The sequence below is a fragment of the Gordionus sp. m RMFG-2023 genome, chromosome 3, assembly GCF_954871325.1.
Source record: "Gordionus sp. m RMFG-2023 chromosome 3, tfGorSpeb1-WG-v2, whole genome shotgun sequence".
Lineage (NCBI taxonomy): Eukaryota > Metazoa > Nematomorpha > Gordioida > Chordodea > Parachordodidae > Gordionus > Gordionus sp. m RMFG-2023.
Genome location: NC_088777.1, coordinates 35,359,465 through 35,383,233, shown reverse-complemented (window position 1 = coordinate 35,383,233; position 23,769 = coordinate 35,359,465). Strand labels below are relative to the sequence as shown.

The window sequence follows — 23,769 nt, the reverse complement described above, 5'->3', positions numbered from 1 at the left end:
TTATTAAAAATTATTAAGAAAGATTTTTTTATAAATAAAAATATCTTTTTATTTGCTAAATTAGATTGTATTTATAATTATATTATCAAAATAAAACTTTATTATTATTTAACATGCCTAATATATTGTGATAAAAAATATAAGACATTATTAAATTAAAAAAATAAATTATCATAAAATTTTGAACGAAAGTGAACGCGTTCCTTTATTTTTTGAAAGTAAACGTGAACGCTTTCGAATTTTATCAATGAACGTTGAACGCGAAGCGTTCGATTCTTTTAGAAATGTTTACAGCATTAATAATCAATTTCGCAAGAACAGAGCAATATCGAAAAAAATATAGCCCTATGCATTATATATATAACAGATCAACGCTTTATTTAGAAAGTCCATCAAACTATGATAAAAAGACGAAAAATAATTAAGAGAATGACTTCCACGTTTTTTTGGGAGGGTATAGTTAACTATGCTTGCAAGATACAAATTTCATTTAATAAATATTTAAATAGTCTTATTAATTTCTAAATAATAAAATTAAATCTATATATTACTTAATGGAATTATAAAAGAAATCATTCAGGGGGCAATCAAAAAAATTTATTTGTTCAAGGGGATATTAAGGAGCCATTAAAAAAAATTTTTGCTTCAGGGGGCTCGAGCCCCTTAACGCCCCTTCCCCTAGTGACGCCACTGGAATCAGGGATATAAAACTATAATGGCATAAGATTAAAATAAGAAATTTAAGGAAAATTTATTAAATAAGCATTTATTTAGGCTAATTTAATTTAAGAAAAGCGCATAGTCATACACAAACAGGCTAAATGCCGAGCTTAAATAAGGTTGAGGTAAGGAAGAATAAGTATATTGGTATAGGTTTAGGGATATGCATGAGCTAAATAGTACATAATGACAACCATGCCAACTCATTTCGCATACCCACTTAAAGTGTCGAGGTCTAGATTCAGGAATATTGGGTGTGGGTGGATGTAAAGGGCTAAGAAATTTAAGGGAAAGATTTATTATAAAACTTATGAGTAAATAATATTATTGAGAATTTATTAAATAAGTATTATGGGAATTCACGTTAATTTAAGAAAAAGCATATCTAGGTCATACAGAACTAGGTCATAAAGCCATATCCAATAGAGATTTTGGTATATAAAACGAATTGGGTACGTGAAGTGCAGCAACTCTATAGATCATAGAAACTATAACAGGTGTCCTGAAGAATAGGTATTTATTGGGAATAGTATAAATCGGATCAGGTTAATTAGTACGTATACTGGAGAAGGATAAATGGTTCAAGTGTAAACGAAAGAGTGATAGTGTGGCTAAGAAATTTTGGTTTAATTGTAGAGTTGACGAAAAGTAATATTAATTTATTAAATAAATATTAACGGGATTCAAGTTAATTAAGGAAGTAAACGTACTTATGTCAAAAAAGGTATAATTTATTTAGGAGACTTACATGTGGCTTACTAAAACTAAGGTTAGATGCAAACTCCTGTTGTAAAGATATAAATATAAAAATGAATGGTAATAGAAGAGGAATAATAAATGTTGCTCGACCTCTAACAAGAGGGATATTTATGTAAGTATATCTAATGATTTATGAGATAATTAATTTTTATGAATGCTCCAAAGGTATCCATGATTTTGTTCATAATTATATTAATAAACTTGGTGACAGGGCACACCCTAACTTAACACCTCTACGCACAATAGAAGACGGAGATTGAATGTTACCGTAGACGACTCAAACCCCCCTGCTTTCGATGACTACAGAGCTTCGTAGCATTTAAAGTTTTCATTGTATTAATAAAGAACCGTATACTAAATTCTACTTGACACCTACTGTTTAACAATATATGTGCTTGGAATTTAAAAATTATCTTAGACCAATCTTGGCATTAAAAATAACTTACAAATAAGTTATGAGTACAAGTTACCCAGACAGTGGTATTGACTATATAGTAAAATTCCTTAGCAACCACTTTAAAAATCTCTCGTCTACATTCAAAGTTAATAAAATTCAATCTCCGTTTTTTATTGGGCGTAGAGGTATAAAGGAGTCCTGTCACCTCTCTTCTATCACCATCCATATAGTTTTTATTTATATCTTTCTAACCTACATTTGCATCTAACCTAGTTTCAGTATGCCACACGTAAGTCGCCCAAATAAATTATATGTTTATTGAATTCATACTCTTCTTTGTGACATAAGTACGCTTCTTTTTCCTTAATTAACTTGAATCCCGTTAATTTTTAATTAATAAATTCGTAATAACACTTTTCATCAGCTTTACATTTATCTCACTTAATTTCTCAGTATTTCTTTACATACACTTGAACTATTTATCCTTCTTCAGTATACGTCCTACTTCACCTGATCCGGATTATATTAATTCAAATAAATATCTATTTAACGCGACATTTTCTATGATTTTATATGTTCTATTCAGTTGCTGCATTTTATGCACCCCTACCCGTCCTTTATATCCAAATCTCTATTAGGAGTGGCATTAGGTCTGGTACTGTATGACCTAGGGTATGCCTTATTTAAATTAAATTGAATCCCCATGATACTTATTTAATATTCTTAAATGATACTATTCATAAGTTCAACATTGAATATTTCACATAAATCTCTTAGTCTGTCCTTTTACATCCCCCAACTCCCAATTGATTCTAGACCTTTACACATTAAGATGCTATGCGAAACGACATTTGGCCTAGTTATATGACATTAGGTAAGCTTTTTCTTAAATTAATTTAAATACCATAATACTTATTTAATAAATCCCTAAATTATATATTTCCCATAAATTTCCCAGTTTGTTCTTGTGCCATTATCGTATCGCACATAGGATTTTTCATCTTTTCTCCTGTTTTATGTATCCGTGCACCTAATTAATTTAAATATACCTGTCAAAATTGTAAATGAACAAAAAGCGTTCCATTGTTAAATTCATGGAAGAAACTAGCGATGGAATATAAAATTTTCAAATATTTTTATTTTAAATTTAAGAGTATCGCCGCTGATGGCGATACCCCATAATTAATTTTCAATGATATTCTTTTTATTTTAAAATAAAGTAAACATTACAAATCCACAAATCATAAAGTGATCATTACAATTCTTTTTAAATGTAATAATAAAATCAATCAGCTCTTTCTAAATTCACTGTGTTAAGTTGTATCGGTGCATATAATCAACGATCGTATTTAATTTCAAATCTATTATACCTATAATTAATATTAAAATTGAAATATTTTTCCTTAACACCTTAATTGATTACAGACTCTGGAGTCAGGCTTTTTTAACCCCCTTTATTTGTTGTCTATAATATACTAATATTAAATATTCGAACTAAAATAAATTTTTTTATCAACATGAATTCAGGAAACTTTAGGTATATATTAGCAATGCATTCTTGAAAATAACTATATTTGATTGATAGGTATCTTGACGAGGAAGAATTGTTTAAACATCTTAGAAGGGATCACTTTTTCTGTCACTTTTGCGATGCGGATGGCATAAACGCTTACTTTGAGTAATATTATTTTATATTTATTTATAATGAGAAGACATATAGTCATTCGAGAGAATCAATCTAATTTCATTTTTACATTTCATTCCAAAATTTTTCTTTAACACTTTTAAATCAATAGACGGGTGAATTTTATCCAAAACTATGGTCGTGAGCTTATTTTTTATACAACGGTCGGGGTCTGGGTTGACAAACCTAAAATTAGAAACCTGTTACTTTGAAATGTGGGCGTCAATTTGCAGGGATCAAAACTGAACTGAAACCTGTATTAACCGTTATATTATTTGTCACCAACTATAAAATATTTTGTCCAAATAACCGAACTTATAAAAAATTACTAACTGGTTTAAACCGTTTGATATCACTAGCCATTTTTATGATAAATATTTATATTAAAATTAGTAAATACTGTTTATATATTAAAATTTAAAAACTAGCTGTATTTGATGGGCAATAATAATAAAATAGTTAGTAAATTTATGTATGGGAATTAGTAATAAAATTTTAAAATGCTTTTTTATTTATATTCTATCAGGCTTATATGCGAAAGTGTTCTAATCGGGTTTTTAAAATTTAAACCCAACCGCTCATATTTTTACAAACCGAACTTGAATCTTAAACGGTTATTTTTTATGAACCCAAACCGATATTCAACACGGTTTGGATCCCTTCAGATTTGTACATAAAGTTTTGTACTTTCTATAAATATAGGCGATGAAAATATTATATTATAAATAAATTAAGTAATAATATAAAGCCAAAGTAAATAAAATTATTTTCATTTCTCAAAAAAGGATGAACTAATTTTATCGAAATAAAATCAACTTGATAATTTAAGCTTAGCTAATTGATAAATTCCATGACATATCGACTGAAATAACGCGATTATCGGATCACCTTCATTAAAATAAATGAAACTGCATATTAATTATATAGTGTATATTTTATACAAATCAAAATTTTAAAGCTTTAGCTCAAATAAATCAGGAGTTAGGGCTTTCGCTTTCAAAGTCCAGTGAGAGCCTTTTATTTTAACGAATCTCTAAATACTCAAAATATTTTTAGTTTAAAGTCACAAGTTATATATTATTTTGTAGTTCGGTAAAACAAAAAAAAATTATTTTGAGAAGGACCTTGTGATTAAACACACCAAATATGTTTTTACCAATATATTTAAGTAAAAATATTAATGAAGAAAAAAGGAGTTTAAATTTTATTTTGTTTTTCTTAATTTTAGGAATAAAAAATTCAATCATAAAAGGCGTTTAAAAGATGAAACTTATAAAATCAGTTTATTACTAATATAAATAAATATTTAAGTAAAAATATTAATAGAGAAAATAAGAATTTGAATTTTATATAGTTTTTATAATTATAGGAATTTAAAAAATCAATTTACATAGTTTATATAATAATTTTATATAAATATTTATGGTCATTTATAATATTAAATGCATATTATTTTTGTTTATAAAAAATTTTTATTCGCAAGATTATAAAAATTAAATAAAATTTAAATTCTTATTTTCTCAATTAATATTATTACTTGAATATTTGTATATATTAGTAATAAACATATTTGGTGAGTTCAAGATAATTTTTTTGTCTTACCAGAAATATCAAAACTGAAAATATTTTTAAAATAATTTGTATTTTCAGGAGTATTTTAAGGGCTATAAAATGATATATAATTTGTGACCTTGGACTAAATATTTATCTAGTAATTTTAGATTATTAAAATCAAGATGATGTTCTTATTGGTCTTTGAAGGCCCATAAGTTCTATTTGAGCCAGAGCTTTAAATTTTTAATTTTTAAAAAATATACAATCTGATTAACCTTTTTACCAAATTTTATCCATTTTAAAAATGGTCGTCCGAAAGACTGGGTTATTTGTCGAATTGGGCGGAATCCTGATCCAAAGAATCGAATTAGACAAATTTATCCTGTTTTTTGAAATTTGATATCTATATCAAGCTTCTTTTTTTATTCACCTTAATATTTAATAAATAATATACTTTTTTGCTAACATCAAGTCCAACCTTACATTTGAATTTATATCAGCCAGGAAAAAATAAATGCATATTTTTTAAATTAACACAATAAAATTAAATTAGAGATTTAATGAATGATAAAAACAAAGTGGGGGAAATTAAATGTAAAATGGAACTACTTTTATTTAATATTATATCGAATTTTTATTCTCACTTACTTTAATAATGACTTATTGCTGTTTCTTTTAACAAATTGCACATTTGTAATATCTATCAAAAGCACTTATCCCGTACTCAGAGATCATTTTAGATCTGAACATCATCTATGCGAAGAAGGGGATTGCAAATACGAAAGATTTGTCACTGCTTTTCGCAATGGTATTTAAAAAAATATTACTGACTATACCCATATATATTCTAAATACTTAAAAGTAAAATTCAAAAATAAATTATTCAAAACTCTCCTAAGGTTTCACATAATCAAGGCGTGGATTAATTTGCTTTCTTAATATTTTGAGCTTTCCTCGTTTCACGTTTAGGGGTTTTTTCCCTCATTTTTATAGCGGGGTGCAATTTTATTTTTCTGTATTCGTTAGAATTATATATGACTAACAAATTTTAATTTCTTAACTAAATTAAATATATAATTTTTCATTCATTAAACTACTGTCTTTTCCATTAAAGAAATTGATATGAGAGCTCACAGGATTGAAAAACACTCTAAAACTATGGATAAGAATTCACAGAGGTTGCTTAGAAATGTCGAAATTTCTTTCACTAACGAATTGAACCCTATTATCGAGAATTTGAACAGGAATCCTGCTCGTTATACGAATTCAAGCGATTTTAATCAAAATTATAGCGGTTCAAGTAACCCTTTTCCAGATAGGAGGTTTGATAATGATAACAATGCAAATAGACACGGGGACAATAGAGCAAGAAGACAGCAGCCTTATTTAGATAGTGGGACCTTAATTCCAGACCATTTTGGGTTAGAAATTATTAAATTATCTCTTGTTTTTGAATCAATGTTATAAATGTCCAGGGTACATGTTTATGTCAATGCTTCTATATTCCTTACCATACATTTCTGCTTATTCTCTTAGCTTGGTTTAGATCCATTATTGAATCTTCTTTTTTTATTCTATCGGACATCGATAAAATCCTGATATACCTTAACTGTTATTTTCTCCTATATCTTTACTTTTGGATCTCAGACTTTTTACCTATGGATAATTCATGCTTGACTCTTTTTGATCTGCATATCACTCATTATAAGGATTAATATATGGTCCATACGGTTTAGTCTACATTAACTATACGATTTTCAAATCACCATTTAGTCATTTCTAATATATTTATTTTTTAGTCAAATATTGCCTTTCACAATTTTATAGTATTCATTTTCAATATTAATAAGATTTTGATAGTAGCGCTTTATTTTTCCTTACAAATAATACAATTTAAATTGATATATTTTATATTTAGTTAATTCTTAGATACATATATTATTAAATAAAGTTTAACCAGTTGATTTATTTTTTTTAATTTAAAATTTGAATTGGCAAAAATATTGCTCTGGCGGACTAAGCAGGACTCTGGTAATAGCAATATATAATTTAAGAACCCTTTAAATTTTGATATTTTATTACGCATACCAAATCTATTGCGTATAGATGATTAATAAAATACTTTTCCAACATTTAATTTAACCTTTTAGTACTCTAGTTAAAAAAATATATAATGTAAAAACACTTGATAGGATCTAATAAACCTTAAATTATTTTTCTGGCATCCCCTTCAAATGAATTTATCTCAATTATTTATATTTATTATTTTTCTTTTTACCTATCATTAATTAAACTTAAACTTTATAAATAAAAAATATTGAGCATAAATTACAATTACAACTTATGCCATAAAAAATTTTGTTTTTTTGTCTTAATAATAAGTAGAAATATTAATTGATATTATATGTTAGTGGCATGTGTTTTTCCCGGCAATGTGTTATTTTTTTTTATAACCTATTATCATTTTTTTAACTCGTTTTTTAATAAAACTGATTTTACTGGAAATATATTTCTGCATGTGTGGAGTTCCTATCTTATGAATTGTAGACAAATTTGCCATGAATCGTTAAGTCATTTATAATTTATATAAAAAATGTATAAAAAAACTAATATAAATTATTTTACTTACAAAATTTCATGGCGAAATTGTCTGAAATTTATAGGGTATATTTCTCAAACATGATGGAAAACATTTCCTTTTAAATCATATTTTTATTAAAAAATATGTTCAAAGAATGATTTAAAGTTATAATATAACACATTCCCGCTAACATGTATATATATATATATAACCTAGACATTTCAAATTAATATTCTTCAAAATTAGGAAATTAATATAAATAATTCATACATAAATTAAGATTTAACAAGCCCAAATCCACTCAACCAAAATTAATGAAATCTTTAGATATATTATATATTCTAAGGAATTTATTAAGCTACTTATGATTTTAGATCAAAATAAACCATTTTCAAATAATATTAATTCTAACACGCCTTTGATCCTCTCGAGAGTTCTGACTAGTTAAATTCTTGCTATAATTTGTAAAACTTTTTAACGCTTTCTCTTTCATTTCTGCTAAGCGTGGACTCGAACATTTACTTTAACCCTGAAGATCACCTTCACAGCAACAATCGCAATATCTTTGACGATTACAACGCAAATAATTTTCATCAGCTGACCTCTTCTGACTTCCCCTCCTTGTCTATTGGCAACAATCAAATGACTACCCTTTCTTCCAACTCCAACAATAGCATCGATAATAAATATCATTCGGAATATGACAAAATAAGTAAAAATAAAGAAGATGCAAACACTTTGACATCCCAGAATCTAGCACCTTTCTTGCCAAGGCCTTTCAGTAGAACCGTGCAAGTATATATTTATGTTAATTTAAAGAGAGGAGGTGCAAGTTACGATCTAAGATCAAATATCACATATAAAATATTTCTTTACAAACCATTATTTAATACCATGTTTAATTTTAAATATTCTATATGACCACCTGTATGAGTAATTATATATGGTATAATTTTGTTTGTCAAAAGGCTTCACCTAACCCTTGGCCCCACACTCGATTAGGATCTAATGTGGATGAGGCCTTTCCCGCTTTAACATCTTCCAATAAACCTCAAAAGAAAGTAACGTTATCATCTTCCACCTTTAACTCTAAATCTAATCAATCACATTCATTGTCACCAAAAATTGCTTCAAACTCAAAAAGTAGCAATAAATTTAACCTGCTCCAATCAACCACAATCGATCATTTTAAGAAAGGCGCTAAAACATCACCATCTAGTAATGCTCATTCTTCCAAAAAGACCAAAGTTCATTTTATATTATATAAAATTAAATCTTTTACCACATTTTTCTACTGTATCATTTTAATTAGAGCCTTGCATCTACCTTTTTTTTGTCACCCGTGGCCCGAAAATACTCTAAGATTTACGAGGACGACTTTGATTGGGATACTCGAACCTGACTGCTTTTGATTTTATAATCTAAAATTATATAACTAATTAGTGATGTACCGATATTTTTATCGGCCCGATCCGATCCGATAAAAAATGGCGTTTATAACAAAAATAAAATATAAAATTTTAAAAAAAAGTTATATTTAAAAACCATTTATTTTTATAAATAAAATCGTTTACATTTTTAATAATAATTAATTAATAAATATTCTGCCATATTGTTATTTTTTTGCGCACTGTTTATAAAAGTGTGCGATATTCTCTTCAGAATCTGATTTTAGTGAAATTGGCAGTCCCCATCGCCGCAGACTGACCTCTGATAGATTGGAAATTTTGGTATTTCTAAAAAGAAATCTTCAATATATTAATTTTAAATATTTATTTCAAATTTCATAATATGTAAATAGATTAATGTTATTACTTATTATATAAATATGTCATTTATTAATAAAACTATTTATATCCGGAATTGCAATTGAATTGAATATAAACTATAACTGATCATTATAATATATTTAAATGACATATGTTATGGTATAATTAAATTATATATGTTATACTAATAAAAAGTATATTAAAAAATCGGATCGGTAATAGGCCGATATCAATTTAATATAGGATCGGATCGGCCTCCAAAAAGTGGTATCGGTATACCCTTATTACTAATTTATAATCCCTTATTTGCAATTTAAATATAAAAACATTTTGTACCTTTATAAATGAATAAATAGAAATCGTCATCGAGTGTACCAAAGGTTCCTATTCTACAGATGTCAGATGATAATGAATTCTATAATCATCTTGACGATAGCGAAGAAAATGAATTTTGCCGTCTGCCACGTATTCAGCCCGATAACCTTATAGCTTCCTCCGAGTTTCCTTCTTTAAATCCTTCTCGCAAAAACAATTATAACTCTTATTCTGCTCAACATTCCAAATATGATAATTTATCATCGTACAATCAGCTATTTTTATCATCATCTAAATCGTCTAAAGCTCCTCTCCGAATTTTACCACCTCCACCTATCCCTCCGCCTCCCCCTCTTATACTTAACGAATTCCCTAGTCTTCCTACTGGGAAGCTTAAAAATTTAAATAGTAATAAAATAAAGGATATGGATGAAAAGAGCGTTAAATTGGCTCAGCTGGCGGCTAGACTTAACGGGATCGATTTATAAATCATCTTATTAATATAAATACGCTCAATTTAGAAAAATATCCATCCATCATTGAATTTACTGGATTAAATGAGATAGTTCAAAAAATCGTAAACAAACATCGGTTATCTAAAAATTAGTCCGGTTAAATAATTTTACTACTTTTCAAAACAATACCTTTATAAATATGTAGATTAAAATTTTAAGATGAATATAAGAATAAATAACATAAATTATCGTAATTAACACTGTATTTTTCGCCTATGTTTTTTTTGAGCAGGACTTTATTATTTATAATTTTCCTAATCAACCATAAAACACTGAACCTTTAACATATTAATTTTATATAAACAATAGCAAATGATGTCATGTCATTTGTGCCTTACATTAATTTTACTGCGAATTTTTAATAAAAAAAATGTTTTTCTTTCGATAAATAATTTTATTAGCTGAAAACACATATCACTACATAATTATTAGTCATTGTTTTGGTCTGTGTGAATGAAATTTATCAATAAAAATGTTAAATAGAATTTTTCACTCAGTATTTTTTTTTACAAATATAAATTATAAAACAAGTTAGTTTCGGTTCCATCTACTTTAAAAACTAAAAAGATATATCGTCTAAATTTAAAGGTAATGAAATAATTTCCTCTAATTTCTATCTCCAATATCTTCTATCAATATTTATTAATAAATCTTTTGCTATTTAAAAAACCAACCTTTCTCTTGATAGCTTTAAGGTTCATTTTATAAAAATTCATCTATTATGGTTAGGTAATATCTGAATGCCGGTTCAATCTTCAGGCGTCTGCCGAATAAATCCATGAACATTAAGGCGTTTAAATTTATATTAGTTTGTTCCAAATTTGAGCTGCTATCTTTTTAAGAAAATCCCCTAGGCCAAGGTGATAATTTTCGGTTAAAAACTTAATTTAGTTCATTTTTTAATCGGTTAAAAATTGTCTTAAACGGCTAAAAATATAGTAATTACCCGACTATAATTATGAGTTAAAGATGATCAGACTTTTAAAGTTAATAGCAAATATCTGGTATATTAACATCCCTTTATAGTTTAAATTGTTACTAACAAATAAATCTATGGATATTTTGGCCTGGTTTTTTCAACTATGTTTCTACAAATTTTATAAATTTTTTTTAAAAAATACATATAAATTTGAAAGCAAGTTTGCACAAATATTTTATTAATTAAAATTAATTACTGCACAAATAGATTTTAGAGTATAAATATGAAATATAGTGTCTAAATTTCTCATATAATTGTTATTTAATATTAAATCTTCATATTTTTTTATTTACAGTTAACTTAAGGATACCTTGATCAATATCATGACAGTTTAATATAAAATTTTTAATGAGATATAACAGTTTTAAAATGGAGGTGGGATATGCCTCTTTCACATCACTCGCTTTTTTTTCTACACCTTACCACTTACCCGTTAAGTAATTAGGAGTAAATGTTATTATAAATTCCTTCAAAATAAGAAGTAATATTTAAGATATATTAGATTTTATTTTATTTATAGTACATTGTAATAATTATTTTATGTGTGTTAGCTATTTTTTTCAACTTTAAATGATATTTTTAGTGCGCTTCTTTAAATCTTATTTTAAGGAAATGTATTCCAGCTGTTTAGAATACCTAACCTATTAATTTCATACAATTTTTCTGTTAACTTTTTAGCGATTTCAAATTTATAATATTAAAATTATATTAAGGTAAAAAGTTTGGCCAAATTTTATAAAAAGAGTAAGGTTTACTACACATACTGGAATAATTTTCCAGCAAAGTTATATTAAATTTAAAAAACGCACTCAAAAATTTATTTAAAGTTCAAAACATTAAAGCTAACACATGATAATTTACAATAAAATTGTGGGTTAATTTTAAATTCTTTTGTTCTTATTTGTAAAGATTTAAATTATTTAAAGCCATGTATGGATAAACAGTAATATTTTATGACGATTAAGATATTTTTCTTTTTTGAATTATATTATTATAACAAAAATAAATATTTTCCTCAAAAATTTTGAAAAGGCAGGTAAACATTATGGCAATTATCAACTTTCTGAATTATATATCACTAAATTAAAGCATAAAACAAAAATATCCATTTTTATTTTGGCAAAAATTTATATGAAAAAGTTTAAAAGTTTTGAACAAATTGAATCCTTATAAAATTTGATTACTTAACCTAAACCTTAATATTTTTTTCTTCCTGGGACTATAACCGAATCTAGATGTCAAAAGGTTCGATATGGTCAGAAAAAAAGAAAATTTCCAAATTGATAATATTTATTTTATTTGATAATAATTTTATAAAAGACAAAATTCAAGTTACAATTTTTGATCCACATCTTTGTAAACCAAAATGAACTGCCTGTTTTTTAGAAGAACTACTTTTACTTCTTAATTGCTGGTGTTTATTTATAAGGTATTGTGATAATATGCCCCTTTTATTTGATATTATTCTATAAATCATAGAACATGACAATCGTAAGATTTTGCTAATTGTTCTTTTGTAGTTTCCAATTTAGTAATAACTTCAAACTTTTGCTTAAAGGGTTAAAGTTTATTACCATCTTGAATTGTAAAATTAAGATCAGGCAGGAATAGGAAAAGAAAAAATGCAAATAGTGTTAAACTGCTCGATTTAGCTGATTTTAAATTAAGATTTTAGCCAAAATAATATTTTATAAGATTCGAGATTTTAATATATATCTAAACCTTTTTGCTATGAGCAAAATCACCAGGCTTATATAATATTTTTGGCGAAAATATTGGGATAGTCGAATCGAGTCATTTAACCTAGATGCTAAAGCAATTATTTTTTAATTAGTATTAATTTTAAATATAAAGATGCGAAAAATTTTTGTATTTATACGATAAAAAAAAATAGCTAGCAAATGAATGGAATTTCATTTTTAATTTATCCCGATATTTCATAATTACCCGATAAAAATCTTTAATATCGATTTTTTAAAAAATAATTTTAATAGCAAGCGGGAAAACATCTTCGATGTTTCTAAAAAATTATATATTTCGACTTATGCTAAACAATATCAAAGGTAATCTTTTAACAAATAAATCTTACATTTATTTATATAGCCCCACTGCCATAGTTATAATACATATAGATAGTTTCCTGTTTTCGAGTAGTGTCTGCCAGTAGGTGATTGCAAGAATAGCTTACCGCATAAATCTATAATCGTATGTTGGAAAGATCAATTTTTTTCTAAAACTACCCTAGGTTATTTTGTGCACTGTGTAATAAATTAATAGATCGGAAGCGACCGCATGAGTCCTTTAATATTTTTATATCAAAATAAAAATATCACATTTTGACAAATATTCTCGATGTATACCAAATTCTTATATGTTGACTTGGCATTTTTGACATTGACTTAATATTAAACAATAAAAATTAGTTATAGTCATATAAAGGGTTGCCATGTTTCTCCCCATCAGCGGGAGACTCCCGCAATTTTTTAGTTTACACGCAGACATCTCTCCCGCAAAACTACCGCAATTGGAAATCTACTGCAATTTTTTAATTTCTCCCGCAATTTTTTTTTTTAGTATTTTAACGTTTTTAATATATAAATACTATTTTTGAGAGACATTAATTGATTATTTTTAAATAAATTTTAAATATTTATTCCAAAAACATGTCTAGTTTGTAAAATCTCTTTCTATCCTGTTTTATTTTTATCCAATAATTAATCAACATCATTTCATTCATATAAGTCAGTACAGGGGAGTATATCAACATCGATTGCAATACAAAAATAATAAATAAAACAGATGCAACTACATTTGCGGAAATACAGAGCTTTATAATCACAATGTGGGTCGAATCTTTTTCTCATGATTTAACGACTCCAATATAAGTGCAAACCTTACTTGTGGCAGAACAAAAATGAGCAAAGCTATCACAAGTGTTTTAGTACCTGAATCCTAGAGGTCAATTCTAGACGATTTGAAAGATGGGCATCTATATGCAATTCTAACATACGCATCTAATAAGGGAAATATTAAAACATTTCCCTCGATCCTTCGCTATTTCAACAAGAATAAGAACATTTCAATAAAACTGTTACAAATAGTGAAAAATTCAACAATGTAGCTAGCCACATAATGGTAAATATAGCTGATTCAGGGTTATCAATGATTTGCATGTCAGCTTTCTGCGCTGATAATGCCTCTGTAAATTTTGGCAAAAACCAAAGTTACCGAATTGAGGCAGCACAATAATGTATTAATACCAATGGCTGTATATGCCATATACTATATAATTCTTGCAAGAAGTCAATGAATGTACTATCTGTGGATGTCGAAATTATTAGGATGAAATGTTTTAACGAATTTAGTTCATCAACTAAAAGAGTTAATGCATAGGCGTAGCTAGTGGGGGGGGGCAAGGGGAAATCCACCCCCTTCAAAAATTTATCACTTTTTGTGAATATCATCTTAAGCTAATAAAAAATATCCCCCTTAGTCCTTACCCCCATTCCCTGACCCTCAAAAATGTATGCATATAACTTAAACAATAATTTGAAATAAAGAATGTAATAAAAATATTTATACATTTTTGGAAAAAAGCATTTATATATAAAAAAATGAACCAAAAATGCTTTTTAAGAAATGGAATATAAGATAAGTCATAAGACAAAAGTGAAATGTATTATAATTACTAATAATTGATCCATAAAATTACTAAATATAATATATCAAATATAATTTTTTATAAAGTGAGTAATTTTATTTATTTATCTTAATAAAAGTAAAATATAATTATAAAACTATAGATAAAATTAAATAATTTAAGGACAATACAAACAGTGGAATATTATATGTCGTAGATTTACAGTATATCTAATTTTATCAATTATCATATGACAATCAAGTAATTTTTACCAATATAGCAAATTATATATTTTACAGAATATAAAATATTGATAAGGACATCAGAAAATATCTTTTAAAGTTATTGTGAGATAAAAAATATTATAATATTTTATTTAAAATAAATAGATGGCGTTAAATAATTGAATGCAAATTGTTGCTATATTAATTATCAAGAGCATTGATTAGTAAAATTTGTTAAAATATTTATATATGTTTGTAGAAGTGGAATTTTACCTAGTATTTTGTAACTAATTCTATATAATATAGAAATATCAACTATATGTTTACTTACTTTTTCTAAATAAATTTATTATATTGTTTGGAAATTATTACCATGCTTTTATAATAATGTATATACAAGTAATTTATTATATTTTATATAAACTAATAAAAATATATTTCATATTTGTTCCAGGCTTATTTTTTTATTAAAATTAACCTATCTTGTAAAAATATTTTATGACTATATATAGACTAAGGTAACCCGGCCGAAGGCCGAGCAAAAACGGGCCGAAAGCCAGCTCAAAAGAGGATCTGGGGGCGAAGCCCCCAGTAATTTTTTAATTCCCCCCCCCCTTCCTTAGGAAAATCTTGGTTACGCCTACGAGTTAATGAATTAAAAGAGTTGGTGAAGTGGTGTGAGTTGTTGCGATATATACCTATCAGGTTGTTGTCATTAATACCTGCCATCGATAGAATTTTAAAATTTTACAAAAAAAATACTTCTTAAATAGATTTTAAAAGCTGTCCTAAAATTTTGAAAAATTTTTGAAATGGCAGAAACATATTTGGGATTCGTTTCACATGTAGGAAATCTACTTCATGCAGTTAATATTCAGTTGCAATCAGAATATCTTTAATAAAAAAGATTCACAAAATCATGACAGCTCTGTTCATCTCTACAGTTAAAAATTGATAATAAATTTAAAAATATTTTATTAAAATGTTCAAATAATACTCTAATTAATACATTTTTAAATGAAGCAGATATTTTTATTAGACAATTTTAGAATATTTACAATCAAAATTTGATTTTAATAACTTTATTTACAAATGTATAAATATTATGACCTTGGAACAGAAACCATCAATTGATGATTTTTATAGTTTAATAAATATATTAAAAATACCGAAAGACATTGATGTCTTGTTTGAGGAGATTGTAATTCACTCTATTTTTTATGATTCGCCAAAATACTTAAAGTTAGATGGTCTAAAAGCAGAGGAGAAATGGGTAGAATTTTTTCGTAATAACGATAAATCCTCATGCTTGGAAAAAATATGCGAGTATGTCTTCTTCTCACCTCATTCTAATGCCTCATCCGAGCGCATTTTTAGCCTGATGAGGACTGCCTGGAAAAATGAGAGAAATCGGATTGCTTTAACAACATTAGAGGCCGAGCTAATGGTTAAACAAATATATAATGTCATGCCAGGAATTTTATAAATATCTCAATAACGACGGTAAACATTTAGTTCTATGATTTAAATTTCAAATAAAATATAATTAAGTTTTAGCAATGGCGCCATAAAATTTATTGTCAATTTTTAACTGTTAAGATGAATACATTTGCAGCATAATTTTATGAATATTTGTTAAATTTCTTCTGATTGCAACTACACATTAACAAATAATTATGATAAATATTTTTCTACAAAAAATCCTTATTCCAAAAGATCAAATCTTATTTATTAAACAAAAATCCTGGCCTAAGCAAGTACATTGTGTTATCATTTTTAATTAAAAATTAATATATATAAAAACATGTTTTTTTTACCTTTTAAAACCGAATTAACCTATAATTTCGATCCTGGCCACGAAGTACCATTTTCACCGAACAAAAATTTTACTCTTCCAGATTGATAAATTTTATTTCTTCAAAATCTAAAATAATAATGATCATTTATAAAAAAATAAAACAAAATCCAAATTGATTGACATTCATTATAATATATTATTATTTAATTGTTATTTTGATCAACTGCAACCTTGTGTGATATTATTTATAGTGTTATTAAATAGTCGAGCTCATTCAACCTTAGAGTCGGTAATCGATTTTCTTCACAACTCGAGCTATGAACTAGAGGACGAATATTTCATAATTACCTTAATTAAAAAATAATTTTTATTTTCGTTTTTTTAGAAATAAAATTAAGAATCTGGGAGGACTCGCCTAGCTAATTTTTTGGATAAGAACCCGCGGTTTCTTATGTGATAAAAATATTTAAATTATATAAAATATGATTTTAATATACTATATATTTGTTATTAGTATAAAATATGCTCAAAAATGTATCGATATTATGCCTTTTTAAATAAATTTGGGGGAAATGTATATCAGGGACCTGCTAAACACAGCCCCTCCCAGATTTAAAAAAAAAATTTACCAGCCCAGGTTTTATATTTTCAGGCTTGGCCCATATTTATTTTAAATATATTTATAATTTTAAAGTATTTGGCCTGACCCGGTATTTTTAAAAAAATTAAAATAAACAATCCAGCCCATGTACCAGAGCCTGCAGGTCCATAGGTACCATTTGCATGACCTGGCTTAGACTTTCCTTTAAAAAATCTGGTTATTGCCACTTTCGGGGGGGGGGGTATATTATTTTATTTTTATTATTTTTTTTATGTAATTTTTTTTTTAAAATTAATATATCAATTTTTTATTTAAGATATTTTAAAAAAGTTTTTCCTACTAAATTTTTGGTAGATGAAACTTTGCATTTTAAATTTTTTTTTGGTGTTAATACTATAATTAAAGGAAGATCCTATAAATAAAAAAATGTTTAGTAACTATAGAAAAATTACTTTTTTGAAGAGTAGGTGAATTTTGCCTATTTTTTTAAAAAAATTTTTTAGTTCCGATTATTATTAGATTATATATATATATATATACTAGTTGATAACCCGTCAAGTATGACGGGAATAAAAAAATCTTGAACTATTATATGAAATTTTTTTTTAATACCTTTTTTTTATAAAATAAAGGAGAATCTTCTGTGAACATATATATATTTTATTAAATCTAATGTTTAAAATATATGAACATAAAATATATGAATTTGTATTCATAAATGTAGGAAAATATGGATAAATAGGTATTGTATATCATTTCCTGAGGTCACATATAAATGGTGAGATAAAAGTATTATATTGACTTTTAATGTTCAATTGGCTAAATATAATTTAAAGTTATTTGTTGAATTTAAAATGTAATTTGTACTTAGGAGTAGTGACTTTGATTGGAATATTGTGGCATAGTTACAAATTTAGGTATTTGAGTATTTTTAAATAGATATATAGAGAGTCCATTTGCTTTTTGTAAAAATAAATCCTGAGAGGGTAAGATTGATGGGGATCATAAATGTTTTCACTATTATATGGTTTTTTTTAATATTTAAATATTTTTAATTGATATTTTAATAATTATTAGGTTTTGAGCATTTTAATTTCAATAAATTTGAGGGTTGATTAATTATTTTTTTAAATAATTGAGATGTCTACATGATCGAAGGTTTGACACTGACTTTTATTAATAGTAAGAACAAAATATGGGAGAATAGGAAATTGACGACGTTTAAATTTAAAAGGTTGGATTTTACTTAGTGCTAAATTGGTATTTCCAGAGATCACATATTAATGGTGAGAGAAAAGTTTTATGACTTTTAATGTCCAATTGGCTAAATATAATTTAAATGTATTTGTTAAATTTAAAATGTAATATGTACTTAGGAGTAGTGTTTGATTGACATATTGTGGCATAGTTACATAGTTAAGGTATTTGAGTATTTTAATTCCATGAAATAAATAGGTATATAGAGTCCATTTTACTTTAAATAATAATGTGTGAAATATTATAATTAAAATAAATTAGTTTATTTCTAATGATAAATCTTATACTTGAGAGGGTAAGATTGATGGGAATCATACATTTTTCCACTATTATATGTTTTTTTATATTTTTTTTTGATTGGTTAAATATATATCTTTATTTTTTTAGTTGATAATTTAATAATTACTTGGGTTAGTTTTTTGAGCATGAATTTTAATGTTCAATTGGCTAAATATAATTTAAATTTATTTTTTAAATTTAAAATGTAATTTGTACTAAGGGGTAGTGAATTTGATTGGCATATTGTGGCATAGTTACATATTTTAGGTATTTCAGTATTTTAATTCCATGAAATAAATAGGTACATAGAGTCCAGTTGACTTTAAATAATAATGTGTGAAATATTATAATTAAAATAATTTCGTTTATTTCTAAATATAAATCTTATACTTGAGAGGGTAAGATTGATGGGAATCATAAATTTTTCTACTATTATATGTTTTTTTATATATTTATTTTTTGATTGGTTAAATAAAATATATCTTTATTTTTTTAGTTGATATTTTAATAATTACTTGGGGTAGGTATTTTAGTATTATTTCCAATAAATTTGAAGGTTAATGAAGATAATTATTTTATAAATAATTGAGGTGTCTACATGGTCGAAGGTTTGACACTGACTTTTATTAATAGTAATAACAATAGTTTAGTTATTTGAGTATTTAAAGGTATGAGAGGGTAAGATTGATTTGAATCATAAATTATTCCACTATTATATGGTTTTTTTAATATTTATTTTTTAATTGGCTAAATAGGACATATTTTTATTTTTTGAATTGATATTTTAATAATTATTTACTTTAATTATTTGAGCATTTTTTTAGGTACAATCATAACTTTAGTATTTTTTGAGAGGTACATTTGCTTAAACCCACATTAAGTTTTCCATGGTAAAAAAACAGGTAATATAAACCTACATGATCAAAGGGTTGACACTGAATTAGGAAATTGACGACGTTTTAATATAAAAGGTAGTTGTATTTCACTTGGTACTAAATTAATGCGAGGTATAAAAACTTTGTAACTTTTGTTTGTGACAATAATTATTTCAATACCCAAAAATTCCATTGTACATATCGAAGTAGGATTATAATAGTACCAACTTAAAATTAAGTTAAAATTATTTAGTTTATTTGTAAAGAAAAATATTTTACTTGAGAGGGTTAGATTGAGGGGAATCATAAATATTTTCACTATTATACGGATTTTTTCTTTAAATTTAGTTTTTAATTGGCTAAAATAATATATCTTTAGATGTTGAATTGATATTTTGATAATTACTTGCATTGGTTATTTGAGCATTTTAATTCCTATAAATTGGAAGCTTAATTGATATGATTATTTATTAAATAATAGGGGTCAACTAAAAATTAAATTAAAATTATTAAGTTTATTTGTAAATATAAATATTTTACTTGAAAGGGTTAGATTGAGGGGAATTATAAATATTTTCACCATTATACGGATTTTTTCTTTAAATTTAGTTTTTAATTGGCTAAATATAATAAATCCTTAATTGTTGCATTGATATTTTAATTTGGGTTGGTTATTTGAGCATTTTAATTCCAATAAACTTGAATGTAAATTTATATGATTATTTATTAAATAAAAGGGGTCAACTAAAAATTAAATTAAAATTACTAAGTTTATTTGTAAAGGTAAATATTTTACTGAGAAGGTAACATTGATGGGATTCTTAAATTTTTCCACTATTATATGGTATTTTTTTTAGCCTAAATTTTAATTGGCTAAATATAAGATATCTTTATTTGTTGAATTGATAATTTAATAATTACTTGGGTTAGTTGTTTGAGCATTTTTATTCCATAAATTTGAACGGTAATTGAGATAATTATTTTTTAAATAATTGAGTCATATACTATATTTTGAGTGAAGTAAATAGCCTTGTGATTTTGAAGGTGCAATCATAACTTTAATATTTTTTTTAGAGGTACATCTACTTAAGGCCACATAAGGTTGACCATGGGAAAACACGGGTTCTGATAGGTATAAACCTACACGATCAAAGGTTTGACCCTGACTTTTATTAATAGTTATTACAAAAGCAGGGATAATAGGAAATTGACGGCGCTTTAATATAAAAGGTAGATGGGATTCACTTGGTGCTAAATCAATGCGAGGTATAAACACTCTGTAACCTTTGTTTGGTTATTATTTCAGCATCCAAAAAATAATTATGCATACCTTTTATTATTAAGCGAGTTCCATTGCATAATCCCGGTAATGGATTCATATTTCAAAGTAGGATGATAATAATGCCAATTTTAGGGATAATATGGAGGCATCCCTGAAGTGAGGGAATGGAGGAATTCTATAGGATAGTTATTAGAATCATTAATGTCATCAGAAATTATTGAGTCTGAACTATAGTAATGCCTAATTGGGGAGGGTACTTGTGATATTATATCATTATTTAGTGTCAAGGCTACATTATTTTTTGTTGTTAATATAATACGTTGAGATAGATAATCAACATTATTCAGTAGGTTAAGATCTCCATATATAGTATATATTAATGATTTTTCTATCATGGTTGGAGGTATTTCTATATAGTCTGAAGGAAGGGGGTGTAAGGTTGGTGTTTTGCCTTCCCCAATTTGTAAAAGCTATTCTATGTATTCAGAATCATGTAAGATTCTCATATTATCCTTCAATTTAAACTGAATAAAAATATTCCACAGAGGTGAATATTTTATACATGATTCCATTATAGATGTTTTAGTACCTCTAGGTATAACAGGAAGTGTTTGTCTAAAATCACCTCCTAACAAAATAACTTTACCACCAAAAGAGGTAGATGTTTGCATGATATCCTTGAGTAATAGATCTATACACCGTAAAGCGTGTTTAGTCATCTTACTCACTTCATCTATAATAATTAAATGAGCTTTTTTAAGGTTTTAAGCCTCTGGGGATTTAGGTTTGATGTGTGAAACCGATGTATATAAAATAGGTACTGGAAGCTTAAAACTGCTATGGATAGTCCTACCACCGTTTAGAAGGATGGAGGATATTCCTGTGGTAGCAAAGGGTAATACAATTTTTTGTTGCCCTCTAAGATAGTGTAGTAGGGTATTATAAAGGTATGTCTTTCCTGATCCCCCAGAACCATCTATATAAAAATATCTGGGAGTAGTTGAGGCATCCTCAATAGCCTGGATAATCTGATCAAACGCACGTCGTTGTAAAATATTTAGATTGGCCACCATTACCATTGCCAAATTTGCTTCTATTATAGGGTCATATAAATTAGATTGCGTAATAGGGTCAGGTGTTGGAAGATTAAAATCTTTACAATTGAATCCATGACAATTGAGCGTAGTTAAAATATCATGTAATGCTAAATTGTTAGCTATGATTTCTGTATTATTTAGCAAAAAATCTTCTATTAAAAAAGGTCGTATATTAGACCATAAAGCTAAAGGATTTAGTGGATGGCCGAAAACGCATATAAATGCAAAGGTATGGCGTAATTGATATGGCATTTGAAATAATGAAGCCTCATCTAAACATTTTTCCTACTCGTTATCATCGCATAATAGTGATCTACCAATAGCGGTTTCTTTAAAAGTTGTTAACAATACACCATCTACTGTGCGCAAAAATTCAAAGCTGGTAGCTCCAGGAATATGGAGAAGAAGTAGTCGAAGATAAAATCGTTCTCCACATGTTATATTTTAGAAAACATACGTGTTATTATAGATGTCCACGTTTGCGTTCTTGCCAGGCATAATTTTTAAAAATATAATGATAGGGTATATCAAATAAAGGTATTGTCTAGCGTTCGGAGAATGTTGTTTTAAAATAAACCACGCAGTAAGGGTGGTATTTTTGGAAATGGCTCTTTCTATAGCTTCCTTTTCACGTCCTTTATGAAAATAAATGGCTTGTTTAAATGACATATGTACTGCTAAATGGATAATGGCATGAGAAAGATCATGCATTGGGTTTTCTAATAAGCGCCACATGGCTTCACATGAGCTTACATAACGTGCATTTAAATGATTTTTTATTTCATCATGTTTAGTCATAGTAGAATCTACATTTAAAACAATATTAGCACAATCATATCCTTTGTATACATATTTAAAGATATACTTAACTGATTTAAGGGAAGTACAAATTTCAACATTTATATGAGCATTATATTTTAGTAGTAGATATGAATTGTAAGGTAAAACATATCTATTATCTACGGGTTTATTTGATATTAAAATTGTATCTAAATCTCTTCTTTTATACAAAGGATATCCGTCAATGTCAGATTTGGTGAATTTTTGATAATCTTTTGGAAAATTATTTGTACACACGCCTTTATCCATGCACGGAGAATGGGGATTTAAAATACCACAGGGTCCATGTATCATACAGCCTGTAACAATAGTAAATAATTTTGGTTGTGTACCTTTATGCGGTATTTCAGCACATACATATTTATCTATTTCGTCAGGTGTTACAATTTTATTGTCCTTACTCAATATAAGTAACAAATGGGCATGAGGTAGGCTTCTTTTTTGAAATTCTATAGTATATACATATGCTATACACTTTCCAAATATGTTATTTTTTAGAATATCCGATAGAAAGGCAGTTATTTTTATTTTAAAAACTCTACAAATTATATCTGGCCTATCAGTGGGTGTTTGACCGGCAAAAAGATTATCGGTTATTTCAGT

The 23,769-nt window shown here is 26.6% G+C and overlaps 1 protein-coding gene across 2 annotated transcripts in view; it reads left to right on the top strand.

Annotated features, from left to right (window-relative positions):
• The window catches only part of LOC135927320 (E3 ubiquitin-protein ligase ZNF598-like), a 61,191-nt gene that overhangs the window by 20,373 nt on the left and 17,049 nt on the right, over nt 1-23,769 (top strand). The window contains exons 4-9 of one of the 2 annotated variants that reach the window (XM_065463284.1): nt 3,462-3,554; nt 5,825-5,922; nt 6,229-6,535; nt 8,199-8,490; nt 8,664-8,942; nt 9,821-10,619. In XM_065463284.1, the coding sequence (XP_065319356.1) occupies nt 3,462-3,554; nt 5,825-5,922; nt 6,229-6,535; nt 8,199-8,490; nt 8,664-8,942; nt 9,821-10,267 (1,516 nt within the window). In that variant the 3' untranslated portion in view covers nt 10,268-10,619. Of the gene's footprint in view, nt 1-3,461; nt 3,555-5,824; nt 5,923-6,228; nt 6,536-8,198; nt 8,491-8,663; nt 8,943-9,820; nt 10,620-23,769 lie in introns of those variants that run through there. The other variant, XR_010572039.1, reaches the window with a different exon arrangement.